The 10,285-nt window shown below is 36.0% G+C and overlaps 1 protein-coding gene across 1 annotated transcript; it reads right to left on the reverse strand.

Annotated features, from left to right (window-relative positions):
* Positions 1 to 386: 386 nt before the first annotated feature.
* Positions 387 to 3,516, reverse strand: LOC107818160 (uncharacterized). The gene is made up of 5 exons (XM_016644101.2): positions 2,925 to 3,516; positions 2,712 to 2,804; positions 2,514 to 2,630; positions 1,974 to 2,415; positions 387 to 581 (listed from the first exon to the last, which is right to left on the reverse strand). Exons 1-5 carry the CDS (start codon positions 3,000 to 3,002, stop codon positions 565 to 567), a joined length of 747 nt encoding a protein of 248 aa, XP_016499587.1. The 5' UTR covers positions 3,003 to 3,516; the 3' UTR covers positions 387 to 564.
* Positions 3,517 to 10,285: the final 6,769 nt, after the last annotated feature.

Here is a 10,285-nt window from a genome sequence, read left to right on the forward strand (position 1 = left end):
GACGGTTTCGGAGCCGTGGTCATAGCTGTATCTATCATAACGGTCTTACAGTAGCCTAATACAACGATTATTAAAAGCTATCGCGACGAGTATGAACCGTTGCAATACGACTATTGTAACGGTGCAAAAGCGATGGAATAGACCTACTGGAACAGTTTGTTGATATAATTTAGCTTATTTATTGCAATGATTATTATTATTTATTGCAATGGTCAATACAAGCTAGTGTAACAGTCATTTCAACTATTGCAACGATTTTTCGAGCTATTACAACATTTATTACAAACTATTGCAATAATTTTTACGAGCTATTGTAATGGAGTAAATTATAATATGCTAGAATATATACAAACCATTAAAGGAAACTATATTTATCCACAAAATCATCATAAAAAATATCCAACTAGTATTATCCAAATATAAGAGAATAGTGACTAACAATTCAAGAGTTAGATTGCATATAAGTTTGCAAAATATTCAAAAATAAGTACAGTCCCAAAACATCTGAAGGTATAGATCAACCAATACTCTTTAAGTAAGGTCTTCACTACTTTCATCTCCCTTTTATTCATTTTCTTCACCTACAAATTCAAAAGACATAACAATATTTAGAGGGTAAGGAAAAAAAATAAGCATATTCAACCAGTACTTCAACAAGAAAATTGAGGTTATCCGCAACCAACACTTCATCTATTTACTATTGTAACTACTTTTAGATGACTAGTTTTTGAAGTAAAAAATTTATAAGATCACATCAATAATAATAGTAAATGTGTGTGTGGTAAGCACCAAGACCATTGTAAGTGCCAACAGTCCCATCATATTGTTGCCATTGTAAGCGCAAAGGTCATGAGGAGATATATTGTCGTAGGTTACAAAGAAAAACAGTAGCAGCAGCTCAATGTGTTAATGACGAGGTCGAGGAAGATGTTCAACCTATAGAAAAATTACAAGGTGATGCCAGGGATGTTTTGAATGCAAAGAAACAATAAAATTTGGAGCTTGCTAAATATACGGGAGATTGGTTGATGTTGGAACAGGCAGGGCTTCACATGTATTGGAGGCAGGTTCAACAAAGGAGAAGGACTACTGTGGATAGGATTGGTGCCCAAGGTGAGGGTTCTACTATGTAACTGATGGAGAGGTGAATGTGAATAAGGTCTATACTACAACTGTTGAACAAAAGGAGCAGGACTTGGCTACTGGGGGATCAAATTATCAAGTTGTTGCTTTGTTAGCAACTGGTAAATCTGGTGAGCAGGTGCCTGCCAATATTGTTGCTTTGGAGGTGAATCAAATACACTTAACATTGCACAAGTTGAAGCTGGGCAATTCTGCAACTTTAAGGAAATAGTCTATGGTGCAGGCTAGAATTGCGAGGCAACAGGAAGGAAATAAGCTGGACAGGAATGTGATCAAATGGCAGTAGCTAAACATGCTATTCATCTCACTACTGATCAGCCCACTACTAGTACACAAACAGCTCTTTTGAAGGGTGGAAGTGAGCTGGTTGTGCATAAGAAAGATACACAAGCAGCTGCTGAAAAACCAGCAGCTCCTATAGCTACTGTTGTGCAACAGGTAGGTGTGGAAGAAAGAGCATGACAAGTTCTTTTCCAGGCAAATCTGGAGTAGGTTGTGCATAAGTACTATGCATAAACAACTGCTGAAAAACCAGCAGCTCCTATAGCTATTGTTGTGCAATAGGTAGGTGTGGAAGAAAGAGCTGGACAGGTGCTTTTTCAGGCAAATCTGAACAGTTATGAGGCAGAATGCATCACCAGGCGCAAAGAAAAAATAGCAAAATTCGACTATTTCAGCAGATCGACAAAAGCTCCAATGACAGTAGTTAATCGAGCTCATACACTTAGAGCACCCATCACTTTAAATTCAAGATTAATTAAAAATGCAAATTTCTAACTGTACAATCTAAAAATTAGAAGCATCAATTATAGGATTGCGAGGATTCTAACCTTGATTGTTGCTACCAAGAGATGGTCGATGAATTAGGTGAATAGTTGCTGCTTGTGTTGAGGAAGCTTCACCCAATGGACGAGAATACAATGTTGCTAAAATATTAGCATCAATTGGTAATCCAGAACGTTGAAGTTTTGTTATGATATCTTCTACAATTTCTTGTCTCATCATTGTCTTTTGTTCCTCATATTGTTCCTTCTGTTCCTCAATTTTTTCCTCCAATCTTATCATCCTCTCTTCCATCTTTTGCATGTGATCATTTGTTGTATTTGAAGAGGGTTCAAAATGTCCCACTTTCCCTTTTAAAGAGGTTTTTGTAACCCTCCGCCCATACAATCTCAAATGTCCCGGATGTTCGGGTCCCATGATTGATGCAAATGCATTAATTGACTCATCACTATTTTCACTTTGTTGCGTTTCAATACTCTCCATTTCAGCCTATTATACAAATAAAAAAAAAGAGAATTCCAATAAAGAAAAAGTCAATATGAACATATTTTTCATCCAAACAAAATAGAAACATAAAGAATTCGCACAATTTTTCTAGTTGTATCTTCATTCGATTCCTTGTATGTTCGACCGGGTTTTCTTTGTCTTGTAGCAACAAAGATATCCTTAAGTGATAGTGGATCAGAAGTTTCTTTCTCTTTTTCCTGGACACATTAAAAGTAGTATAAAATATCTTCTTAAAAATGATAACAAGTTCATATTTAATGATAAATAAGAGCAGATACCAAATCATTGCGTACTATAGCAAAGCTTTTTTTGCTAGCAGTGTATGGATCCTTTAACTTTTTTCGATTCTCAATATTAGTTGCTGACATTTTCTGCAAGTAAAATAATAAATTTCAATTCGAAACTATCATAAAAGGAAAATAATTGTTTTTCCTTCATGAATATTTCTTGACAAAGGTTAACATAAATAAAACTGTTTCTCAAAAACATACCTTGTGTTTATCAGAGTTCCAATATTTGAGAAGTTCCTTAAATTGATATGCTGGAATATTTTCAGGCTTTTTTTCCATTCGAATTTCATCATTATGATATGCTTTAAAGTGATCTTTTTTCAATTGACTCTTATACCTTCTCCAAGCACCTTGAATTGCATCTAGAGTCCACTTTTTTTGCAATTTTAGAAATATTATATTTTTTCTACAAATTGTTTCAATGGGTTAGTGCAAAAATATTAAGCATGTTCAACCAAAAATAAAATTGAGAACTGAGAACCTTTGTATATTCCCACAAATCATCTTTTGTGTCAATTTTCCTCCAATCAAATATATCAAGAGGACAAAAGGTCGAATTATTTGCCAATGTACCGAGGAAGCTGCTAAACCCCATCACAACATCTTTAGTAGGACCAACAGGTTGACCAAACTCATTGACCAAAATTAACTTACGTTCACTCCTTCCATGTACATTTAGAATCCTTGTTTTACCTCTTTTTCTTTTTTTAGTACAAGATCCTACAATAATACAAATCAAAAGTATCCTCCAATTTAGTAAAATAGATATAGGATGTCAATATTTTAATGTAAAATCTAAATGTTCTTACCTTGTTCAATGTGTTGTAGGGGTGGTTGAATCCAATTGCACTTCTTGCTCTACTGATTGTGTTGTAGGGGTGGTTGAATCACTTTGTAAATGGGCTCCTACCCTCTGATGTTGTGGCATTGGTAGTTGATGTTCTTCCATTAAATTATTCAGAACCTGACGCTCTTCATTTAACCGTATAGAGCTAGCTGGAATATTCATTTTTCTGGTCCGCATCAACCTTTTCTAATTTGCCAAAGATGTAAGTGTTCCAGCTTGAACGAATGTCGAGATTTTCACTTTTTTCTTTTGTCTTGTCCCTTCTTGAATCATGACTACAATTTTGAAGCAAATAAAGATATCAGTAGCAGTGGTAAAGAGGAAATGAAAATTATCAAGGGCAGAACTATCTTTGAGATAATGACACCATAGAAATCAGAAGTTCAGAAGTTTATTTCATCTTTGAAATGAAGATATTGAAGTATTTGATGGTGTTCCAGCAAATCATTTTTTGTTTCAAATAGTTTATACTATTGTGATCAGATTTCAAAAAAGGGAAAACTACTCTTACCTCCAATCTTTCTCAGCTATACCAACAAATTCAATGACGGCAATATTCTCTTCACGTAACTAATTTGCAATACCCTGGGAAAAAAAGGTAAGAAGGCATAAGAAGTTATTACGATGGTCTAAGAGAGGAGCGGAGACATGAGTACCAAGGCAACCAATGACAAGTAAAGACACCAACATACGTTTCCAATAATATATCACACTTTTCAGAATTTAATCATGATTGACATGGAAAAACCAATTAATTTACAATCCACAAAAATTGAATTACAGAATAACCAAAAAAGGAGATCAGATCAAGTATCATTCTTTTCCATTCTCTTTCAAAGCAATGGTACAAAGAAAAAAAGAAAAAAATACAAAAGATTAATCTTCTAATGTTACCATATTCAATAATCAGGACCCATCCAATCCCAATCAGTGTCATCAAAATCATCTTCCTCTTCTGATGTTTCCATATCTTGTGAAGGTTGTGTATGAAATGGCATATCAACAACATCACTAGGTACATCTTCTCTCGACCATACGACATCACCATCGGGTAATCTATTTGATGAACCAATGTCGTCGTCGAGCTCACTCCAAAATGTATCTCCAATATTTGGACAATTTTCTTCCTCCTAATCAACAGGGATTTTGGTCCTTGCATAATAAATATTTTCATCATTTGAATCCTCCACATAAAATACTTGATGCACTTGAGATGCCAATACAAAAGGGTCATCGGTACTGCATAATCTGTTGAAATTCACTCGAGTTAACCCATATCCATCTATTTCATTATGAAACCAATCACATCTAAACAATACAACACTAAAACAACCCCAATAATCAATCTCAATAATATCCTAAATAGCTCCATAATAGGTAACCTACATAGATAGGATTTTGGTCCCTAGCACTAGCAAAACTATCGGTTGTTGCTGATAAAGTCACACCATAGTTTTGAGTCTTTAATCGGGTATCCCGTTCCATCGTATGAAATTGGTATCCATTGATGAAATATCCAGTATATCTTTTTGCCACCATATTAGGCCCTTTAGCTAGCCATCGTAAATGATTTGGCACTTCAATAGTTTTAAATTTCTCTTTAAACCAATTACTAAATTCCTGGTTGTGATTCCGTGCCCGTACCCATGCATTTGATCTAGTATGATTATCAATTAAACTCTTATGTTCCCTGCAAGCATGAAATGTTTCAAATTAAATTTTATGAATGACGTTCAAAATATTTCTATCACATATAAGTAAATTAATAAAGTTTAAAATACAAGTGATAATTAAATATCTTATCTTACTTGATAAAGTTCTCCACCTGTTCATCTCCAGTATTGAACAGAACATATCGATGTGCTTCAAAACATAACTGTAAATCCATAGAAAAAGCCTTGCCTTTTCTTTTCTTCTTACTTTCAATTGGATGGCCTATCTTAGGAAATATAGGTGACAAATTATCTCCCTCTGTTTCAATTCCCTCATCATTATCATATTGGTACCTACTGAATCTTGTTTTTACCACATTGTGTAGGTATCTTGAACAAAAGTTCAAGCATTCTTCAGCTAAAAATCCCTCTGCAATTGATGCTTCCGTATGAGACCGATTACGAACAAATGCCTTATACTTACACATGTTTCTCTCTGTGGGATACATCCAACGAAGATGCACTGGACCACCAAGCTTTATCTCATTTACTAAATGGATGGGCAAATGTACCATTATATCAAAAAGGTTGGAGGAAAAATCTTTTCAAGGTCACATTCAATTTCATTTATTTCTAACTACATTGTATCAATATCTCTTCGCCGTATAACTTTGCTACATATGGCTCTAAAGAAGTTCCCCAACCTAATTAAGGCCAAAAAAACATTCTTGGGCAACACTTTTCTGACGGCAACCTGGAGCAAGTAATGCATTATAAAATGAGCATCATAGCTCTTGTACCCTGATATTTTCATCTCATCCACTTGCACACATCGTGATATTTTGAGGCACATCCTTTTGGTATTAAAACACTACAAAACAACTTCTTCTTTTCTGTCTTCATGGAGAAACAAGCTTTAGCCAAATAAACTTTTCCATTGTTATCTTTTATTGGTTGAAGCTCCTTCCGTATTCCCATCTCTTGCAAGTCATATCGAGAATTTACATGATCCTTTGTTTTTCTAGGTATATCCAATAAAGTCCCAAGTAAATTGTCACAAATATTTTTCTCGATGCGCATCACATCAAGATTGTGTCGCAATTTATTATGTTCCCAATATGACAATTCAAAAAAAATAGATTTCTTCTTCCACGGACCCCCACTATCTCGACGCCTCTTCTTTTGGCCCTTTCCAAACATATTATTGAATTCACGAAGCTCTTCCAAAGCTTCTACACCCGATAATGGAGTAGGTGTTGTTCTATTATTCTCCTTACCATCAAATGATTTCTTATCTCTTCGAGATGGATGATCAGGAGGCAAAAATGCCCGATGACCCATGTAACACATCTTACGACTATGTTTGAGATATTGAGAACATGTGTCATGATTACAAGTTGGGCATGCCAATCTCCCCTTGGTGCTCCATCTAGAAAGCATTTCTAGTGCTGGAAAATCACTAACAGTCCACAATAAGGCTGCACGCATTTGAAATGTTTCATTAGAATCAGCATCATATGTTTCCATCCTGATTTCTCATAGTTCCTTCAATTCAGCAATTAGTGGTTGTAGGTACACATTTATATCCTTTCCCGGAGATGATAGACTAAGAATGATCATAGATAATATTATGTACTCCGGCTTCATGCAAATCCATGGTGATAAATTATAGTTCATTAACATAACAGGCCACGTGCTATGTGAAATGCTCATGGTTCGAAATTGGTTAAAACCGTCACTTGAAAGACCCAATCTAACATTACAAGGATCTCTAGAGAAGTCTTCATGCAAGGAATCAAAATCTTTCCAAGCTTCACCATCAGCAGGATGTCTTAAATTTCCATCATTGGGTCATTCAGTAGCATGCCATCTCATAGTTGCAGCTGTTTCAGAACACATGAATATCCTCTTAAGCCTAAGTTTTAAGGGAAAGTATCTTAAAACCTTTGCAGGGACTTTAGAGCTTGCATTAGTCAAGGGATTGATAACATTCTTCCATCTCGAAGACCCACACACAGAACAATTCTCCGCTTTCTCGTTGTCATTCCAAAATACATGCAATCATTAGGATTTGCATGTATTTTTTCATAATGAAGACCCAAATCTTTTATCATACTTTTCGCCTTATAAAAAGGCTCGGGTAACTGAGCAAATGGGAATGCCTCTTTCAGTAAGTCTAGAATATCTGTGAAGGCCACATTACTCAACCCATGAATGCACTTTAACAAGTACAACCGAATGGTAAAACTCAATTTAGAGAAATTCTCACACCCCGAATATAACTCTTGTTTCCCTTCCTCCACTAATTTGAAAAATCTCTTTGCATCTTCAGATGGTCCCTCTCTCACTCCTTCATCGTATCTGAAGTCACCCTCAACATTTCTAAAAGTATCATGAAGTAGTCCATCAATATCATCATGCATATCAGAACCTTCATCATCACTGTTTCGATGTGGATTATTTCTCGAAAACCCTTCCCCATGAAAAATCCATTTGGTGTATTCTTGAACAAACCCATAAGCAACCAGATGATCCTCCACCATATTTCTATAATGGCAACTACAATTAGCGCACTTTTTACAAAGACATAATATTTCATTTCCTTGGGAAGCTCGTTCACATGCCTTATCACGAAAATTATTCACTCCGTGGATATACTCATCAGTGGATCTTCGAAGACCCATCCAACTTTTATCTCCATTACTCATTGAATATCCTATGGGACAGAAAAGTAAATCAACAATTAATCCCTATTCCAGTAAGACACACTTGTAGTATTAAAATATGTTGTCGTATCACCAAAGGTAATACATGTACCTTGATTCATATCCAACTCCCAGATATTAGCACTATTTATTCAGTCATCCATTTAATAAATACTTCCCGCTTTCCAAACTAATTGAAAATATTTATTGCAAATTTGGAAGCCACTAGAAAAGAAAAAACAGAAAGGTTATAAAGTTGATTATTGATCAACCACACCTAACCTTCTCAAGACATTGTCACACCTCCTTTTTACGTACCCGTGAGGGTACGAGGGAGTTTTTCCAATTAAAGGACAATCGAAATGGGATTGGTTTATTAATTTCAGAGTCGCCACTTGAGAGTTTTAGGGTGTCCCAAGTCACCAATTTTAATCCCGAATCGAGGAAAAATAATGACTCTATATTACAGTCTGCATACCAGAAATCCGGATAAGGAATTCTGTTAACCCGGGAGAAGGTGTTAGGCATTCCCGAGTTCCGTGGTTCTAGCACGGTCGCTCAACTGTCATATTCGGCTTATTTATCTGATTTTAAATACAATTATGAACCAATGTGCCAATTTTAACTTTTTACCGCTTTATTACTGTTATTTCAAAAGAATGTGAACATCGCTTAAAACACGTCTTTGGATTGCGTCACATGAAATGCACCCACAATCCGGAACGCATCTTATTTGATGTTTTGGGATCGGGATTTGGGTCACATGAAATGCACGCCCAAGTTTAAGAAAATAGATTATCAAACACGCGCCTAAAGAGACTATCGTGTTATTATTTTGGGAAGGCCACGAAATTCACTAAGCGGCCCTCCTGAATTCTAAGTAATTTAAAACGAATATTTACTGAGGGCCCCGCAATTTGTATTTTTTATTCGGCGAAGCTCATCTCATTCTTATTTTTAAAAGGATATCCTATAGCAACTACGTTTCTTGTCGTGTTCGTCTCTATCAATTGAAAGCAGTAGATAGCCCTAATTAATTACATGTTTGCGAATTGTTCGTAGCAACATTCAGAAAAGCTTGAAAATCAGAAATGAAGCTGCATGTGCAATCAGCCGAACAAATAATCATGGGCCCAAATCCAGCCCATGTGTGAAAGGCCAGACCTGGGCCCGACCTTTATGAGGTTGAGGCCCTGAATTTGTGATCTTTATCTTAAAACATGATCTTAAGGGTTATACATGGCGATTTATTAGAACGGAAAGAACCTATTTACAGTATACGGATTTCATGCTTGGACTATATCACAGGCTCATACTGTACCATTGAACTAAATAGGAGATACCACCTACTGCCTTGGGCATACTCTCATCATCAACCTATATGCACATTCTAGCATTCAACTACCATACATTGACATTTATAGGCATGAAGACTGTCTCTAATACCCAGAACAAGATGTAAAAAAACTATTACACATTACATGAATATTTAATATAACAATCTATGTGCAAGAGTCATCCTTCAAGATTCTTCATTTTTGCATTCATACTCATTTTTCAATCACATTTCTTGACAGTGCATTGGTTGTGTACCTGGTATAGAGGACAAAGAAGAAAGGGATGATCAGCTGGGCAGTATGCAGTAAACAACAGCGTAGCAGATTCACAGCAACCACACAGCAACAACGACCAGCCAACAATGATGAAGCTCAGCAAGGAGTCGAGCAACAAATAAACAATCCCAGAAAAACAGAGTAGGAAATAACAGCCCAGAATGTTGAATGTAACAGCAACAGAAATCCGATGACCATAAGAAAGCTTGGCAAACGACAGAAAAGCAAAGCCACAAAGACAACCTGATCAAACTGGACTCTTACACAGTTTCTTCTAGACAATACTCATTCACAATGTTCTGAAATTTATTCCTGTTTTTTCCTTTTCCAGTTTTCTTACTCACAGAATCCCTCAAGACTCGAAAATGAACTCCCTTTTCTAATGGAAGGTCTCCTCTTTTATAGCCTAACCTTAACACTTTACAGTCTGTTTTACAACTCAAAATTGCCCCCCCCCCCTCTGTTGTTTTTCCACTCACTTGTTTTAAATAACCAAGCTCCCATGAAATCCCTGACAGCCCCTCTCTCTTTTTGGTTGTTAAAGTGTACTGATCACTTGTTTATTTAACCAAAGCATGGGCAGTAGGAATATAATCTGACAGCACATGCTGTCCAATTATTTTAATCCCTTAAAGCTAACCATACACATGCTGCCCACGGTCCAAACCAAATGGCATTTGTGTTTTAAAACCAAAATCTGAATCTGCCATTATAACCTTTCCCCTAGATGTTCTTTAATTCAATT

The sequence above is a fragment of the Nicotiana tabacum genome, chromosome 22 (assembly GCF_000715075.1).
Source record: "Nicotiana tabacum cultivar K326 chromosome 22, ASM71507v2, whole genome shotgun sequence".
NCBI lineage: Eukaryota > Viridiplantae > Streptophyta > Magnoliopsida > Solanales > Solanaceae > Nicotiana > Nicotiana tabacum.

What these genes read in the sequence shown, in the direction of transcription:
- LOC107818160 (XM_016644101.2), bottom strand. Translation starts at nt 3,002, where the DNA reads ATGGAAAAAAAGCCTGAAAATATTCCAGCATATCAATTTAAGGAACTT. An exon ending in CTATAGTACGCAATGATTTG is followed by an intron (nt 2,631 to 2,711) that starts GTATCTGCTCTT and finishes TAATGTGTCCAG; the next exon opens with GAAAAAGAGAAAGAAACTTC. An exon ending in AAGATACAACTAGAAAAATT is followed by an intron (nt 2,416 to 2,513) that starts GTGCGAATTCTT and finishes TTTGTATAATAG; the next exon opens with GCTGAAATGGAGAGTATTGA.